The 20269-nt window shown below is 36.8% G+C and overlaps 1 protein-coding gene across 2 annotated transcripts in view; it reads left to right on the top strand.

The window, feature by feature from the left end:
* Positions 1-20269, top strand: part of ARHGEF38 (Rho guanine nucleotide exchange factor 38) — a 118182-nt gene that overhangs the window by 41993 nt on the left and 55920 nt on the right. For both annotated transcript variants that reach the window (XM_019738889.2, XM_074322784.1), the window contains exon 3: positions 13294-13417. In XM_019738889.2, the coding sequence (XP_019594448.2) occupies positions 13294-13417 (124 nt within the window). The remainder of the gene's footprint in view (positions 1-13293; positions 13418-20269) is intronic.

Genomic DNA, 20269 nt, shown 5'->3' with positions numbered 1-20269 from the left:
TACTAGCTCTGTCTTCACAATTGATTCAGAAGTGGACCGCTGCTCACCTCCTCCACTACTTCCACTTTGATTCAAGAACCCATGAATAACCACTCAGGTTATGACACTTACCTCATGGCCTATTTCTCTTCTTCCATCCTTGTCCCAACCAAGCAGCCAGAGTAACTCTTTTAAAACACCAGTCAGATCATGTCCCATTTCTATTTAAAATGCTTCAGCAGCTTCTCACCTCACTCTGATAAAAAGCTAATGCTGTTAGGATGATCTATGTGGTCCAGCATGATCTGGTCCCCTATGCTCTCTGACCTCACCTATTTCTGCATTCTGGTCTTCTTAGTGCTCCGTGAACAAGCCAGGGGCACTACTGTTTCAAGCCCTTTGCTCTTGCTGTTTTCTTTGCCTTGACTGTTCTTCCCTAAGATAATTTCACAGCTTGCTCCTTCACCTCCTTCAAGCCTCTACTCAGTTAAACATTCCTTGACCACCTCACTCTTTCTTACACTGGGTTGTAAGCAGATCCAGATGAAAGAATTTTAGAGCAAGTCAATTATTTGGGAGATGATCCCTTGGAGCAACAGTAAAAAAATGGGGAAAATAAGACAGAGAAAGAAAGAAAGACAACATAGGGCCCATTCAAATGGGGGGAAATGAATGTTTTAAAGGAGAGGAGTTTATCATTGTATTGTAAACCCCATTAAACTTATGTTTTTGGAAAACTGAAAGTATTAGGTAAGCTAGTTTGGGGAATAGGGATTGAAGATGAGTTTAGAAGCTTTTTCAGAAGCACAAAGTGTGACTGGACAGTTTCATGGAGTATCCAAAAAAGACTTACTGCATATTGGAGATCGTGTGGTTAAACTATAGGTATCTGAAGTCAGGGAGACAGAGGAGCCAGCTTTCGGTGACCTTGAGGTTTAGAGTATGGAATTTGGTTGCACAGTTAATACATGGGATGCCCAGTGACCTGCCCCCTCTCCAGGGCTCACAGTTGTGTCCATCATTCTGGGTATACCCCATGAAATCCAGACTCTCCTGAATTTTGAGTCTCTTCTGGAACTCAGGTGACTTAAGGACACTGGGCTGGGCACCTTGGGTTCTTAACAAAGAGGTAGTTATTCAAAGGGAAAAGAAGTGAGAGGTTACAAGCAATTTTAAAATGTTACAGGGACTGGCTCTCATTCCTAAAATCAACACTCACTCTTGCTTCCTTTCTGTTCTGTGTGGGTCTCAGGATTTGGACTGCAGTGTAATGCTACGAAGAGTGTAAATAAACTTCGTAGTGTGGAAATCCTGTTCTGCCTCTGGAGGAAAACTCTTGCAGACCCATGATTAGTTTATGAGCAAATACTCAATCATTTCACACATAAATGAACATTTGTTTAGTTTGGGGACTGCTTGTTTCAGCTAGCAGTTTGGTTTTAACCATTTAGTCTTATTATGTGCCGCACACTATTCTAAACAACTTATTTATATTGGTTCATGTAATCCTTACACCAACTCACGAAATAGGTTTAAGGATTCCTACTTAACCGATGAGAAACCCATGACAAAGATAAGTAACTTGCCCGAAATCACACAGCTAGGATGTGGCAGAAATGGGATTTAAAACCAAGTAGCCATATTCTAAAGTCTGTGGGTTTATCCACTGTGCTTTTTAGTGCAGTGAACCCCACATGAATACCTATCCTGATATAAATTAACTTGCCTTTTCTTCTCGGTTATCTTTCTTGTGGTTTTATTAACATGGGCGCTAAGACCTAAGTGCTAAAGACAGAGAGATGAATACAACAAGGTACTGGCCTCAAGAGTTTACAGTCAAGTGGGAGACCGCAGCACGTAGATGAATTAAATACCTTGGTAGAGGTGTATGCTGCTTACCCCAGGAGCAGAGTCGCTTAGTTGTGCCTGGGTGCTCATAGAAGGCTTCCTGGAGAAGCTGCATCTTGACTGAGTACTGAGGGACCACTCCAATTAAGTCCATCAAAGCAGAGAGGCGACCTGGTGTAGTAGTTACTCTGGAACAGCGTGTCAAGCAGCCCTATGCTTGTCTTTGGCTCTGTGACTCACAAATGTGTGACTTTGGACAAATCTTTTAACTTCTCTGAGCTTTGGTTTATTCAGTGGAAGAAATACCGTATTTCCCCGAAAATAAAACCTAACTGGAAAATAAGCCCTAGCATGATTTTTCAGGATGCTCGTAATATAAACCCTACCCCCAAATAAGCCCCCATTAAGATCATCAGCCAGACGGACGCATTTAGTACCTCCGTTGCAACACACGACAGATGTATTGAATTATAAAATAATAATATTAATATATAATTAAGTACAAATAAATAATATTATTGACATTAATATTTAAAATAAATGGTAATATAAATTATAATTATTTGTAAATACCCAAGCTGGTGCCTTTGGATGAGAGGTAAACGCCTATGTAAACAGATGAACTTGAGACTTACTGCCGAATGACCGTTCGGAGTACAGAAACAATGCATGAATGTGCTCACTGATAAAGAATGGCTGTGGTTGTGTCTAATCTGAATCTTCATAATTCAATACATTGTGTGTTATAATGGACATACTTAATGCACTCATGTGAAATAAAGAAATGTTTTCTAAATTTTGGTGCCTTCAATTTTTCGTCGCTTTTGTGTGGACCATAATTCTTAACTGTCATCATTTTTGTTGCCACTCCTGTGTCGTAAATCTTCAATTAACACTTGATTTAATGGTAAATTTAAAGGGAATATTTTGACCCCCAGACAAGATGAGTGCAAAAAGAAAGTGCTATTCCATCGAGTAAAAGAAAGGAATCGTGGAGGATTCCCGGGGCAAGAATCTTAGGGCTTTCTGCAAAGAGAAGAAGTTGGATCTCCAGATGGTCCAAAAATGGCGAGCAGAGTATGATAATTTCAGTCAACAGATGGACAAGGGAAATGCTAAGAAGCGCAAGTGTTCAGGTTGGCAACCATTATTTCCTGAGCTGTAAGACATCATCTGTGAATGGACTGCTGACAGGAGAGCAAAGGCTTTGGTTGTGCACAGGGCTGATATTCAAGCATTTGCCCTTGCAATGGCACCACAGTTAGAAATATCCCCAGAAGGATTCAAAGCATCACAACACTGGCTGGATGGCTTCCTTCGGCGATATGAATTGTCTCCAAGATCGACAACACTAGTCAAGCTGAAAGATACTGAAGTTATTAAACGTGCACTTGCTTTCAACTCCTTTGTTGATGGCATCAACTTTTCTAAATATCAACTCTCCAACATGATTGCTATGGATGAAACTGCAGTGTTTATGGGCCAAGGATCTCAAACGAAAATTGATCAGAGGGGCACCTCGTCAATCTACATTCCCTCTACTGGTTACGGAAGTGCATGTGTTACCTGTATTTTGGCAATTCGTCTGGATGGAAAGAAAGCCCCACCTCTAATCATCACTAAGGGCAAGAAAGATAAGGTTGAATGTGTTTCAGGCATTTATGGTCTTGAAACCAAAAAAGCCTGGTGCACACAAGCAGTTATAAGGAGGTGGGTTGATTTAATGCTGCCACTTATTTTGCGAGGTGGCCAAAAAGGTCTGCTAGTCTGGGATTCAGCCAACACTCATAATGCTAAAGACATGAAGAACTTCCTTGCATAGAGAAGAATAGATCAAATAATACTTCCCGCAGGAATGACTGCCTATCTCCAGAGTCGATATTGCAATAAATAAGCCATTTAAGGACAATTTGTGTATGGAAGTCAATGACTACATTAAAAATAGAATGGAGAGAAATCACCGTGGAAACTTTGTGAAGCCTAGCCTGCAAGAGGTTGTGACTTGGGTGAAGAATTCATGGGATAAAATCACTGACAGGTGTGTTGCTAATGCACTACGACCAGGCTACATGGACAAGAAGTGCTCATTGAAGGAGAGCTCTATTGCTGGACATGAGATATTGGGACCAATGGTTCTACAGGAAATGGAGTCGCAAGAAATTCAAGCCAAGAATTCAGGGTTTGGAGAGTTATGACGATGTTCCAGAAGAAGATGACATGACTGTATTTGAATAAATGTAGATTTTTGTACATGAATAAATAAAGATTGTTGTAAATGAATAAGTGTAGATTGTTGTACATGAAAAAGTAAGACATCCCCTGAAAATAAGCCCTAATGTGTCTTTTGGAGCAAAAATTAATATAAGACCCAGTCTTATTTTCAGGGAAATACGGTAGATATAAAATAGTATTTTGCAAGGAATAAATGAAGTTTTATATATATGTATTTTAAATATATATATTTATTTACATATATTTTAAATATATATGCATTTATATTTATATATTTATTTATATTATTTATTTATATATATTATATATATGTTTTTATATATATATATATATTTAAATCTAGCTGAATTCCTGGCACAGAAGTACTCAAAAAACAGTAATTGTTGTTATAACCAGTATATGCTGAACAAGCATGACTTGTGGTCTAGTCAAATACAACTTTAATTTGTCCCCCATCAACCCTTTCAAGTTCACATGGTGGGGAAATCCTGCCCTGCTTTTGGATGAAAACTCTGGAGGCCCATGACTTTTTTCTCATATTTATGTAATAGACCTTAAGACAAACACAGTCTCAGCTCAGAAATTAGAATATCGCTCCCAGATATTAATTTAAACTCTGACGTTGGCACCTGTTCTCCCCCAGGTCAGGCCTGCTTCACTGGGAAACTTGCAGTGGGAGGAGGGAGTGTGAGTGGCTTTTCCCTGTTTTTTCCCCTGGTGCTGCCCCTGCTCATCCCCAGACACCAGCTCACTGCCAGCTTCTGACTCCCAGGAGGATGGGCCAGAGGTGAGGTCAGGGAGTGGAAAGGTGTACTTGGACTCGTGCCATCATAGAATGGTTGTACGTTCTCTGGGCGTTCCAAATGTAATATGCATGCTTCCTTGGTGTGTGTGTGTGTGAGTGTGTGTGTAAATTTCCATGACAGTGACGGTGGCAGTGAGGGTGAGGGGTGGGGGGCTGGGAGAGGACTCTCTCCTGAAGGTCACTTGATCAAGTTGGTGGCTTACAACTCTTTCTTCAGCTTCTAGACTTTACTACCATATTCTGCCCTTCAGTCCTGAAGGGAGAATCAGAGGTGATTCATACCAGTTCACTCCTTTACAGGGTCCACATCTGGTCCATGGGAAATATCCATGTATCCTTTAACCCCAAGCATGAGGCAATGTAAGGTGGTCCCAGGTTGGCCATCACTTTCGTACTGCCACAGTCTCCTTTAGGTTTCTTAGGCATGAGGTCCACATAGGTGATTTTGTAACAGCTCACTGAGACTTGCTTTTCTAAATTCTGTGTATGACGTAAACCATCTCACATTCACTTTGGAATTCGACATTTAAGAAATTGATGCTCTAAGTAAAATTGAGGCAGGAAATGTATGATTTTTAACCTTCTGTTGTGTTTTTGCTATCATAACTGGGTTCCAAGGAGATAGCTTGAGAAAGGAAGCATGATATGCAATAGCAGGGTGTGTGCCTGGAGCGTCAAGTTGCTGGAGATGCGCAGGATAGGTGTGCAGAGCCAAGCCCGCAGGAGCTCCTTGTGCCAGGAGCACTGACTTTGTGCATTTAGGATAGAAAACCACTGAACATTTTAAGCAATCATGAGTAATCTAGATGTGTTAATCAGAATGCCAAAATAAGTGAGATTCCCTGAGGGAGAAGGTGTGGGAATGACAGTAGTGGAACGGCTAACCCCTCAGAAGCTCCAATTTTATGACCCAGATGAACTTCTATGTCATGTGGTTTTGTCTGTAATTCCTGCTTTACAGGGGCTACCATCACATACCTGCCCACCACATTTTTTTTCCACACTTTTGTTTCACTCCTCTTTTCGGCTTTCATTTACCATCTCAAGCAAAAAAATGTTTTTCCAAAAGTCTCTCCTAACTTTTCAAAATTATGTTTAGTGAGTCCAGGACTTTCCTAGTCTTTGGTTGTTTTACTGAATATCAGAACTCTGCAATTGTGTTACTAAGTGGAAAAAGAATGGGTGAACGTTGAGCAAGTCACTTCTAATATCAGTAGTTACTTTCAGATATTGATCTGAAGGAAAGCGATGTTCTACTGAAATTGTTGAAAGTTTTGTTTGTTTGGTTGGTTGGTTTTTAACTGGTTGGTTTTTACACTAAAGAGATCTGAGTTTGAGTATGCAAGAAGAATGAATAGACACATATGTACACACACACACACACACACACACACACACACACACATTCATACAGACAAGAAGTACTCAAGTGATCAAAGCACAAAACTGTTTATCTCAGTCATTGTGCAGAGCCAGAAGAAGCCCTTAAATATATATATATTTTTTTTGGCTGATTTGGATGCACAAAATGTTTATGTATTTTTCTTAAAAGCTCGCTCCAAGGGGTTTCAAATTACTTTCTCCTGTGCTTTGACAATATAACTCGACATATATATATGTCTTCTAAAGGATCACAACATATACTGGATCTTCATCTCAGAAGGGCTAGTTCTAGCGGTACTATTTATCCTCTGAAATTCTGAAATTCTAACTGTCCTGTATAAAATTCTAACTAGGAAAGGATAGCAAACCTGAAAAACCTGAAGACCACCTCCAACGCTCACCATGTAACTTCTTTTCTCCCTGTTTCTGCGTCAAGGCAGATAAGAGAAACAAAAGCGGGGACCCTTGGTCAGCTCTCTACCAATATAAGCATTTTATCTTTTTATTATTAGTCAAAAAAGTTTGGGATGGACTTCTCAATACTCTTTGTCAGAGACATCAGGAGCTTCTCAAATTTGACCACACCTTTGTTGGCTCTGCTCTTTCTCACCTTTGTTGGCTCTGCTCTTCCTCTTGCTTGTGCTAAGATGTCTGTCTCAGAGTCCCAGCCTTACTGTCTGTAAGGGGGTTAACATATCTTCACTGATATAGGTCTGTTCTCATTAATGTCTCCTGGCCTGGATCCTTTCCGGGCAGTTATCAGGTAACTTGGGCATTTAGCTACACGATTAATTAAAAGACTTGCTGTCTGGTAGTGATATTGATTCCACTTGTAGTTGGACTCATGGACTCAATTAGGTAGTGTAGAGTCTAGTTTCACAGCAGGAGCTTTCACACATACAAATCAGTAGTTCTGTGAAACCTGATGAAATAATGGCGAGTTTACTCTGAAAAGCTTTGTAATCTAGAAGCCAACGAAGTCAATGCCATAGTAATTAGATAATTATTCTAGCCCTGCAGTTGTCAGGGCCTTCTGCCAACATCCTCTTTCCCACTTGCTACAATTTCTGTCGCACAAGTGTTCCCCTTCTCAGTTGCCAAAATAAAAAAAATAAAACAAGACCTGGTTCTTCCCTCTCTTAATATCACCAGCTGGGTTTCCACCTCTTACAGTTTTTTAAAATACATTTTCCACTTCCTACCACTCTCACCTTACTTGTGACAGTTACACTCTTCATATCACTGGACTTACAAGGCTTCCACATTAATGATGGAACAAACTAACTTAGGGAATACGTCCGGGCTTCACCATGACATTGTGGAATCCACCCCTTCTAGAAGACAGTTCCATTATGAAACTGTGTATTCCATTCCACCATAATGGAACTCCCTTCTAGGAGTGATAGATGGTTCTGCTAGACTGAGTCAGATGATGTCTGAGTTTCCCTACATGGAGTCTAACATAGGGTCCAGAATTGAACACTGTGTTGAACCTACATTACTGCCAAACCACAGCAAATAGAAACTTTGAAATCTTTTCTAGAAACAATTTCCAGAGAAGCATTTTGTTGGTGGCAATCACAGTGGCCCTGAAACACAATGTTATTAATTTTCTTCGGTTTTCTACCATTGTATATATGTCATATAGATAGATAGATAGATAAATCTGAAACTATAAAGTTGTGTGATTTTAATAATTGGATTAGAAGCCTAAAAATATATTTCCACATTGAATTCAGAACACTAATATCCAATTGAAGATTTTTAATCCAGTGGTTATCAGAAGAAAAACAATGTTCGTAATTGCTGCTATAATATGCCAAAACTTGTTAAAAGTCTTAAGAAATATTAATAATTTTTGCTTATAAATTATGCTTATGAAATTTGTCATAAGGAAATAATCATGGGTGTGAACAAAGTTTTAGCCAGGAGAGCTGCTTATAATAGCGAAAATGGTAATTAGTTTGGATTTCAAAGATTTAGTGACTGGTTAAGTAACTACAGTATTTCTACATAATGTTGACATTAAAAATGGCAATTGAAGGAAATTAATGACATGAAAAGATGTCCATGTTATGCTAAGTTAAAAAAAATTAAAACATTATTTGAAGTACATATTTTTTTTGTGCAGACATACACACAAGGAGAGAGAAAAACAATTTGGCAGGACATACCTCAAAATATCAGTGGTTATTACTTTGTGGTAGAATTATAATCAATTGTATTTTTTCTTTTACTTATCTATCCATCTTAAATTTTCTACAATAAACAAACTACTTTTACGATAGTAGTTTAAAAAAAGAGTTTGTTCCTAGACATTTTTTCACTGTTCACTTTTAAAGGTGTGCATTATTGGAGGTCTGCATGAGCACACCTAAGAATGTTTGGCTATTCCTCCCTGTGACTTGGTTAGGCTGAGTGTCCCAGGGCTCATTAAACAGAAAACAGTGAACAGGGATTTCCCAAGTGTAAACTATGGGGGAAGTTTGGCCTCTGTCAGCAAATTTTCTGGGTAAACTAATGGCCAAACTGAGCACAGCACTTTGTCTTTGTAGATAAAATTAAGTAGAAAACTATAAAATATCCACTTTATGTGATATTTTGAATAACCAAATTAGGTGATTTTGATTGTTTTCTTTAAACCACTTTTGGTCTCTGCATACTTGTTATTCGGAGCCCAGTAGAGTGATTACAAGGAACATTTTATGGATGACTCCTACAAAGAAACAGATCATTGAAATTGCAGTGAATTATTTCAATTCAAATCATCAAACTTTTATTGAGTAACTAGGTGTGCGTCCAGCGTGTATTAGACACAGTGGGGTATTCAAATAACTCACAAAAGACAAATGTCTTGGTGGAACTCACAGTTTTTACACAGAGATGGATAAATTAATAAATATCCCTGTTATATATCATGGGCTTCAATATAAGCATTGAGTAATTGAATAATACAAAGTAAGAGTCATGGAAGTTCAGGAGAGGGAGAGGTTGATTCTAACCAAGGGAGCAGGAAAGCTTTCTTAGAGGAAGTGAGATTTGAGCTAAAAATAAAGAAAAGTGTACTAGTCCCCTATTGGTTATAGGTAACACTAAAATTAAAACTAGCTTAAATAAAGACATTTTATCAACTTCTATAATAAGGATGTATTCCTTTAGGTGAGGTAGATCCAAGAGCTTACATGATGTCAGGCTTAGCTTCCCTTTCTGTGTTGATTTTCATCACAGTCAAGCTCCCACAAAGATGACTTCTGAAGACAGAAAATCAGTGAAGAGTCTCTTTGCCTCTGCTTGGGAACCTGTCCATTCTAGGCCAAACTCTGTGGTCAGCTGTATCACCTACTGCTCTAGGGAGAGGGGGAGGGGCCAAGGCACCATGATTGACAGTTCTACCAGATGAGACAGATGAGGAGCCGGGGCTTTCCCCAGAAATGCAACAGACATGGCAGAGACATGGCCAAAACTAATGGACAAACACTATCATTACCATATTGCATTTCAGATGGGTAGAACATTGTAAGAGAATATGAGGGCAAAGCATGTGTGAGCAAAGGGAAGAGCTAGCACTAGGATATGAGTGTAGGGAATGCTTTGAAGACAGTGAGTGTAATGTTTGTTGGGTAAAAAGCAATTCTATACCAATGATTATAGTCTTTGAACTTACAAAGTTTTGTAGATGTTTTCCTTTATTTAGACATTTTTACCTGGGGAGTTTTGCATATATGCATGCAACTGCCAGTTCAGCAATTATTTAAATGTAATGGATCTTGCTATTTGAAATATATCCTGTGATAAATACTCTTGTAAAGCAAATAATTAAATTGTCACCAGAAACACTGACCTTTAATTTTCTGTTTTGTACATTTAAATTATATGTTGACTTTGCTAGAATAATGTATAGACTAAATCTTCCTTCAGAAAATGAATTTTTAATCCATTTAAACCATAACTCAATTTAAGCTCTTAGAGCATTGCCTCTTTCTAGTAAAAGTGTAATAAATACATGTAAATGATTCTTAGAATTTATATCAATAATTATAAAATTATCTACCAGTTTTAAAAGCATATTTGGACCAGACATTTGTTTATTCTTTGGCGAGCAATTACTGAATGTGAACTCATTTTATGATTCACAGAATCCCCATGGGTCTGTGGTGATACAGACAGCTGAAACCAGGCCAATTGAGTTTTAATCTTTTCTATCCTTTAGAAATAAATGAAATTAAAACCTATGTTTTTGTTATTTAGCATTTGTTGAATTGAGCTAAGATTATAAATATAGAATTAGATACTTGCTAAATGAATTTAAAATCTAAATTTGTCTAACTAGACAAATATGCAAGATTTTGACCTTAGAAAATGAGTGGTAGAAGTGACAATTTAGTGAAAAACTCATGAACAAATCCCCCAAAATTCCAAACAGAGATATTAAAGTATTCTATTAGTAGTATTTGCTGGTCATGGACCAATGCAGAGCACTAAAAAGTCAATTTCCAGTTCCAGCTCTTTCCTGAACTTCATGATTTTAAACATGGACCCTCTCTTCACTCTGCATGAGTTTTCCTATCTTCAAACTGTTCATATTTTACAGAGAAGTTGGAATGCTATATGAAATAATATATATGAAGCACTTTAAGTTCCTTAGGACAAAGTTTCCACAACAAAATGAAATAACAATAGGGCACAAAGTATGAATTATACCTGACCTTTTATCTTAAAAAGCAAGCATATTAGGGATGAAATTTTACATGTTAGAAGGACTCATCTCAAAATGTGAGTTTAAGAAACATACGGTTAGTACAAGAATTTAATTCATATACAACTTCTGGAAAACATCTTGCAGTGTAGTGTACAAGTGTACTCATTTGTGATTTAATTAATACCCAATGCATAAAGCAATTCCTTAGAATAAATAATGTGTTAAATCAGTGGTACTCAGAGATATGTGACATGTGAGTCTTTAAAATTATTATTAACAGAAAGAGCCACATAACCATTACCTGCTTTTTTGATATTTTGTATAATATTAAATGTACTTTCTAATATAAAAAGGAAAGTCTTAAATATCCATAGATTTCAAGCAGAAGAGCCACATGTGCCCTATCCTATTAAAGTGAGTGCTTAGCGAAGGGACATTTTGTGAGACACTGGGTTAAAGACCCTAAGAGCTAAAATGATTGCATTGTAATACTGTCCTATGATGGTACAGATAATTTCCAAATACATAAAAACAGAAAACAAGTGGTATAATTCTATATTGAAATAAACCCATTCTATATATCCACATGGAATTTGATTACAACTGAGGCTGGAAGTTTTTTTGAGGACAAGACTAATGATAGAAAGATGAGAGCTTTCTCATGATGGCTGAAAGAAATATGTACCACCAGACCATATTGCATAAAAAGTAACTGACATAGTCACCACATTTTAACAAGGTGCAATGTGAAATGTTTAATAACAGAATATCCTTATCAAAATAATATCCATGTCCAGCATGGGGAACAATGGATGGATCAATGCCAAAAAAGGATAGGATAAAAAGATGAGCTACCTTCTTCATTCCTCCCCTTCAAATAGACCTAGCACACCTAAAGACACTGATGCTGAGAGCATGAGACAGAAGTCACAGTGGTTGGCTTTCGTCTTTAGACTTCCTCTAGGTCTGTCTCTTACATTTCCCGGCCTCTTTTTTCTAATCCTTAACTCTATCCACTGTCTCTCTCTCACCCCTGATTTTGCTGACCTGTTTTTTGTTTGTTTGTTTGTTTGTTTGTTTACCAGCAACTCTACTTTTCACCTTTGAAGCTGACTTGGCTTTTCACCTATGACTTCATGCACAATAAACCATGGGTAAAAGCATCTACTCCTATTCCCCGTGGTAGCCCAATGGTGCCTATACCAACCTTTCCATGACCCAACTATACACTATTTGATTATGAAAGATCTGATTTAAACTCAAGAGAAATGTTTGGAGGGAGATCCAGTAAAATCAGGGCACATATCTCATCACACTCCTCTTAGTTTGTTTAGGAGAGTTGGCCACCTTTCTACTACCGTGTTTCCCTGAAAATAAGACCTAGCAGGACCATCAGATCTAACATGTCTTTTGGAGCACAAATTAAGATAAGATCCAGTCTTATTTTAATAAAATATAAGCCTGGGTCTTAATATAATATAATATAGTATAGTATAGTATAGTATAGTATAGTATAGTATAGTATAGTATAATATCATGTAATGTAATATGATATAATATAATACCAGGTCTTACATTAATTTTTGCTCCAAAAGACACATTAGAGCTTTGGTCTAGCTAGGTCTTATTTTCGGGGAAACACTGACAAACTTTGGCTTCTATTATAATTCTTGGTACATAGAAGGTCCTCAGGAAATATGAAATAAAAGGATGGATGGATGAATACATGAATTGTTATAAGTACTAGCTATAAGATACAGAAATGATTACACTGGTTTTCGAGGGTGTGCATGAAGTTACAAAGCATGATGACTCTATAATTAACAGAGCATGTATCGTGAAGATTTCCATTCACATTTCTTTTTTAAAAAAAATCAGGAAGCAACTCAGCATGTCTACTTGCCATCACTTTGAGAACATCTGTGGTTTTAAAACAGCTTCAAAATAGTTGCTTGCCTAGAGTAAGGTCAGACTTCTGCTGTATAAGCAGTATTCTAAATTCATGTGCACAGGTACATACTCTCATAAAGTGCAGTTTATAAAAATACCCATTAGCTGGCCCACATCTTCTTCACACCATGATTTTTATAGTGATATGTAATGTACATTCAACTCACTAAAACTCAGTCAAAATAAAGAAAAAGACAGAGGTAACAGATGCACCATCCTAATTTCTTGCATGAAAAACTGCACACTTCCTCTAGAAATCCCAAGTAAGAATGTTTACAGAAATGGTTGATGGAAACAGCCTGGGCTGGCATATAAAATGCTTAGTATTTACCAGGAGAAAACATCCTACATACAGTCTCTGTCCATCAGCTGGTGCTCAGTGTTTGTGTTTCCTCAGATTGACCGGCTGGATGTGGATAGCTTGTTTAGCAATATTGAATCCGTGCATCAGATATCAGCCAAGCTGCTGTCATTGTTGGAAGAGGCCACAGCAGACGTGGAACCGGCCATGCAAGTAATCGGTATGTTTACTTTTTTCTCAGGTCTACAGTACAACAGGAAATAATATTTTAATAACCTCCCTTTGCTTTGGTTTTATGTTTCTGACTCACCAAACTTCCCAGGAGATCTATAAATGCTAAACCCATCTGCAGGCTCATTGTAATTACACAAACTCTGTATTTATTTTCAAATGGGTTTATATCCATTTGCTGAAGTCTCTCAGTAGCACTAAGCACACCGTTCGTTTTTTAATTTTCAATCTTTCAAACTCTTTGCCTTCCAGATGTTCTCTCATTTTGCTTTATGGCTAACACTTACTTGAACATTAAAGAATTAAATATTTAAATACTTTAATAGCTTTACTGATTTTAGTCACAGTGTTTTTCAGCTCTGATGCCTATGAACCCATTGATGTTTGGGTTGTATACTTTTTTTTGTTTTTTCGTGAAGAGTCTATATAATTTGTAAGGCACACAAGTTCAACTTTTTCTGCGCTTTTCCTACTTTGTCTATATTATTTGCTTTTAAAATACGTTTTTACTCTCAAACCAGCATAAATTATGTTGTTACTCTGGTCAGATTTTTGAAAAAAATAGAGATAGCATTGGAAAAGTGTTGAGCCAAAATTTTATTCTCTCCACTTCTTGGGAGTTTCAGTGGAAATGCTGTACATGAACTCTTTGAAGGAAGTTGTCACATCCAAGACCTTACACACATAGTGCCATGTAGGCCAAGAATTCTTAAAAAAATTTTTTTAATTACTTTTCTGTTTCACACATAATATGCAACATATGCTCATTTCAAAAATATTAAAATAGTTCGTGAACACACAGGACAATAATAAACCCTGCAATGCCACTGTCTTCCCCATAAGTAATCACTGTTATAAGTTTGATGTGAATCCATTCTTTGAGACAGAGACACAAATACACCCACCTTACAGATTTAATGATTATGTCTTTATTTGTTAATGGAAGCTAGAGTTATAAAAATGGCATGAAATTTGTCTTGTTTAGTATTTATGAAGGAGCCAAAGTTTAATAAGCAAGGCTGATCTAATACTGAAGGTGAATCAACCTGGTTATTTGTAGTGTTTTACACACCAAAATGGCAGTCCACTCAAAAAGATTCTCCCACAGACAGATTTAAATTCAATCATTTCTTGTGATTAAATATCCTCATTATGTACTGAATGTTTGTGTTCCTCCAAAACTCATATGGTGAAGCCCTAAATCCAAATACGATGGTATTTGGAGGTAGGACCTCTAAGAGGTACTTTAGGTTTAGATGAAATCATGGGGGGGGGGGGCCTGGGGAGGCTTGCCCCGTGATGGGATTAGTGTCCTTAGAATGAGAGGAAGAGAGATCAGAGTATCCTCTGTCCTCTCCACTATGTGAGGACAAAACAAGATGGCAGCCTTTCCAAGCCAGGAAGAAGGTCCTCATCAGGAACTGAATCTGCTAGCACCTTAAACGTGGACTTTCCAGCCTCCAGAACTGTGAGAAATAAATGTCTGTTGTTTAGGACACCCAGTGTTTGTTATTTCATTATGGCAGCCTGAGCTGATTAGTATAGTTTCCAATAAATTGTAAAAATATTTTCTAGAGGAAGGACTGTATTTGTTATATTTTTAGTATGGGTTCATTAATTCATTTATTTTTATTTTTTATAACTTCACTTTTTAAAAAATTTATTGGGGTGACAATTGTTAGTGAAATTACATAGATTTCAGGTGTACAATTCTGTATTACATCATCTATAAATCCCATTGTGTGTTCACCACCAGAGTCAGTTCTCCTTCCATCACCATATATTTGACCCCCCTTACCCTCATCTCCCACCCCCCCACCCCCCTTACCCTCTGGTAACCACTAAACTATTGTCTGTGTCTATGAGTTTTTGTTTCTCATTTGTTTGTCTTGTTCTTTTGTTGTTTTTGGTTTATATACCACATATCAGTGAAATCATATGGTTCTCTGCTTTTTCTGTCTGACTTATTTCAATTAGCATCATACTCTCAAGATCCATCTATGTTGTCACAAATGTTCCTATATCGTCTTTTCTTACCGCCGAATAGTATTCCATTGTGTATATATACCACAACATTTTGGTTGTTTCCATGTCTTGGCCACTGTAAACAAAGCTGCAATGAACATCGGAGCACACGTGTCTTTATGGATAAATATTTTCAGAAGTTTTTGGTAGATAACCAGGAGAGGGCTTGCTGGGTCATATGGTAATTCTATTTGTAATTTTTTGAGGAACCTCCACACTGCCTTCCATAGTGGCTGCACCAGTCTGCATTCCCAGCAACAGTGTATGAGGGTTCCTTTTTCTCCACAGCCTCTCCAGCACTTGTTACTATTTGTCTTGATGATGATAGCCATTCTGACTGGGGTGAGGTGATATCTCATTGTGGTTTTGATTTGCATTTCTCTGATGATTAGTGATGTTGAGCATTTTTTCATATGTCTATTTGCCATTTGTAAGTCCTCTTTGGAGAAATGTCTCTTCAGGTCCTCTGCCCATTTTTCAATTGGGTTGTTTGTTTTTTTGTTGTTGAGTTTCATGAGTTCCTTGTATATTTTGGATATTAGCCCTTTATTGGAGGCATTGTTTGCAAAAATCTTCTCCCATTCGATTGGTTGCCTCTTTATTTTGTCGATGGTCTCTTTTGCTGTGCAGAAGCTTTTAAGTTTCATATAGTCCCATTCATTTATTTTAGCTTTTACTTCCATTGCCTTTGGAGTCAAATTCATAAAATGCTCTTTGAACCCAAGGTCCATAAGTTTAGTACCTATGTTTTCTTCTATGCAGTTTATTGTGTCAGGACTTATGCTTAAGTCTTTGATCCATTTTGAACATTAATTCATTTATTAATTCACTCAATGAATCGATATTAAGCAGCAGCAAGTTCAAAGACTAAGGCGCTGTGTCGCATTGTCAGGTACCAAGAGATGCAAGTTCATCTCTGTCCTTCAAAAGTTTGCAATCAAACAGCTCCTTGACTTGAAGGTATTTGTATAATACACCATCAGTGTATTTTCTACACTACTGCAGATATTCAGAGGATAAAGAGAATATTTCTAGATGGGGAATCAGAGGATTTTTTAAGACATTACTTGAGCTTAAAGGTATAGGTCAGATTTCAACAAGTGAGGTCCCGGTTGGGAAGACTAAGCAGAAGCAGAGCATGAATAAAAGCATAGACAGAAAGTGCCAAATGACAAGTGTGTTTAGGAAATGTTAAATGATGGAGTCAATCTTGAGTGAAGGATACATATAAGGGAGAAGTGAGCAATGAATCTATAAATATAGAATAGGGGCAGACCATACATGGAATCAAAATTTAGAATTCACTCTTCAGGTAATGAGGAGCCATTCAAAGATTTTTTTAGCAAGGGTGTGATGAGACACAAAAGTTTCTGGAGAAAGACAACTATGGTAGCTATGAAGAGAGTGGATAGAAGGAGAAAATGAGTCCTAGACAAATAGACAGGTAGTTCAGGCATGTGGTAACAAGCATCTAAGCTAAGTTGGGTATAGTCAGAATAGAAAATAGTGGCCAGGTTCAAGGGAAACGTGGAAGGAAACATAAACAAGATTCAGGGTTTGGCTGCATGTGCTGGAGTCAAAGACAAGTTTACGGAGACATGTATCCTGATTTGCCTAGAACATTCAGACTTCGATAGGTGTGTTAGTATTGTATTACTGTGTAACACATCATCATAAACCCAGTACCATCATAAACCCCATACCAGGTTTTGTAATAACTATATTTGGAAAAATATTTTGCCTATTGTTCAAGCATTCAGTCCAGTTTAGTATTTGTCCTGAATTTTCTCCCTTTTAAAGGAGGATCATTATTAATAATTGCATTACAAGAGATTTGGTAAGACGGCTACATTGTACTTCAATTTCTGACATGGTGTGTCCTAGTAGAATGTAAGAGGCAGGTGCATTTGACAGTTTTCTCACTGTAACACATGATCAACTCTGAAAGATAGTCTATCTCTCCTTTCCCAATCTTTTCTAGTCTCAGGGAAACTTACATCGTCCTTTGAAGTGCAGCAGCCAGGGCACTGGCTGATAAAATGATGACATTTGGAGATGAGCAGCTAGCAACAGCTAACTACTTCCTGTTCTGGTGGGGGTGGGAGATACACTTGATGCAACAGATCCTGCCAGCCACGGGATATAGCAGCAAGTTGAGTTATAGCTCATACTGGATGGGCCGTGCCATGACCTCTGAGAGGCTTGGAGCCACCACAATGATAGTCAGTGGGTTTAGTGAGACTTGTAGGCAATTAAAGATTAGATGTAAGTGAAATATGTGTGAGAAGTGGAGGCTGAGCCATCTTGCTACAGAGTATCTAGATGCTGTTGCTGCTACTTATGATATAAATCTATAACTTTTTATTATCTGGTTATGCATATTTTATTTTGCAATCAACTTATTCAGAAGCAGGGGTTTGATGTACACATTTTTAATAAAAATTGTCTATTTTCTGTTTCTCAAGAAAGTTGATGATGAGCATAGAACACACAAAATACAATCTATGTGGGCTCCTTAATGTTGTCACTTCCCATGAGACAATCAGGAGACAGAAATCTGCTGAAGAAGCAACAACGTCTACATCAACAGGTAGTCACTGGAAAGTCTGTGCCCATTTTTTTAAAGCACACTTGGCATTTGCTGTGCATGCTTTTGTCCATGCTGTTACTTCCATGTAGAATCTTCTTCCTAACCTGGATCCTACTTGTTGAAATCTGATCTAAACCTTCACGCCCAAGAGCACGTTATTTAACACATGGAGCTGCAGAAAGTGTGTTTACAAATCACTCCATGCAGCACGACTTCATTTAGGTCAAATGGCAGTTATCCTCGATTAATTATTTTCATTTTTAATTCTGAGTTTCCCTGGGCCTGTGATAAATGTAAAGCAATGGCTATTAATGAGTTGACACCATAAGCAGAAGATTTTGCAAACAGTTAAATTACGACAGTTTTATAACAGTATAAGCAGGTGAATTAAACAGAAAATCAATTAATTCCAATAATGATTTAAAAGCATTTAATGCAATTCACTGAATCAAAAAAAAAAGGTTTCGGTAGTTTATTGTGTCAAAGTTTCATTTTCTGACCTTATTGTAAATGCTATTATAACTTTAAAAATTAAACTTCTGAATGCAAACGATAATACGAATATATATTTTTAGTGGAACTCAGCATCACAGTAAAATAATTTTTTTACTAAAGAAAGAAATCTATGGAGCAGAAATGTACTTGGGATTGATGGTGGCGCATATGTAATAAAGCTGTGCTATTAACTGAAATGGTAACGAGTCAAAATCCATGCATAGTTTTATATATACAAATTTAGAGTGAACTACCTACAATATTTGGAGGATAAGTTGGTATTAATTTAAAAAATAATTTTATGCATGACAGTACACACTTTCTTTTCTGCTGGTCACTAAACAGCTTTCAGAAATTGCATTTTATTCAAAATCAGTTGGAAGTTTTTAGATAAGGTATCCAACACACAAAGGGAAAAAGTAATTTTAGCTTTTTAATCTTTATAACTGCAATTATTGAAAACAAAATTGTAAATGGAAGACATCAAAATTTATCCCTATAAAAACAAGGAATTAGCTTTAAAAAATTAAACAAGGAGTATCTATATTGTGTAAAATAGTTAATTTTGAAATTTTGTAGTTATATTTTGGAAAACCTGACTTATGGAAAGAAGCTTTTGATGGAGCCCCTATTTAATTGTATAAAGTAATATCCTGTACCAGGTTTTGCAATAAATATATTTGGAAAAATATTTTTTAAATCAACAATAAAAGCAACTTATTTGGTGAGCTTTATTTTGTAAAAACAAAAATAATCCAAATGGAGGAAAAAGACAGTACATGTAAGAATATTTTAACCCAAATATTTACACATTTCAATATGAAGTGATATATAATCAGAATTTCAAATCTTCCATTTAGCAGAATTATTTTCTGAGCTAATTAGGTACCTCTGTGCTCCCAGGAGAGTATTTTCCCAATTAAAAATATTATGGCTGACATATTTGAGCAGCAAAATAAATAATGCTAGTATTGGATTTTAACCCATAGAATATAATAAATATCAAGTCCATACCGACATAAATAAATGAGAAAGAAAAGCTCTTCCTTATAGATTTCAATGAATAAATGTAGGAAAGAAGAGGAAAATAGAAAATTACCATTATGCAAATACTATAGTCATAATTGTTGCAGATAAAATCAACTGATCCATGCTAGATTTAGTGGGTAAAAGTTTGAGAAGTATATATACTTTTAATAGTTTCAAAGTATTTCTTAAGTAATGATTAATCTCAAAGCGAAAACTGGTAACTTTACAGTGAGAAACCAGGCAAAGAACACCTTAACCAAGCGATCAAGGTCAACAACACCAGGAAATAACACATATTCACATCATGAACCTTATGCTACAATGCACTGAAGGGGACACAACTTCGTATCTGTGATACTTTTTTCCATAACATGTCCAATCATGTCCAATCATGAGAAAACGTTAGACATCAGCAAACACAAATGAGGGATACTCAACAAAACAACTGATCAATTACTCTTTTTCTAAAATGTCAAGGTCATTAAAGATAAGGTAAGACTGAGGAGCTATAATCTTTTAAAGGCTGTAGAGGACTAAGGAGGAATAACATGTAAACGCAAGTGGGAACCTGGATAGATGTTAGAACAGTAAAGGAACACTAGTGTTGAAATTCAAATAAGGTGTTTAGTCAATGGTATTGAAACAAACTTCATTTCCTTTTTCTGACCATTGTACTGTGGTTATATAAGATGTTAACATTGG

This window comes from Rhinolophus sinicus, linkage group LG02 (genome assembly GCF_036562045.2).
Source record: "Rhinolophus sinicus isolate RSC01 linkage group LG02, ASM3656204v1, whole genome shotgun sequence".
NCBI classification, from domain to species: Eukaryota; Metazoa; Chordata; class Mammalia; order Chiroptera; family Rhinolophidae; genus Rhinolophus; species Rhinolophus sinicus.
The sequence above is the reverse complement of the archived record's forward strand: the minus strand, read 5'-3'. Positions and strand labels throughout refer to the sequence as shown.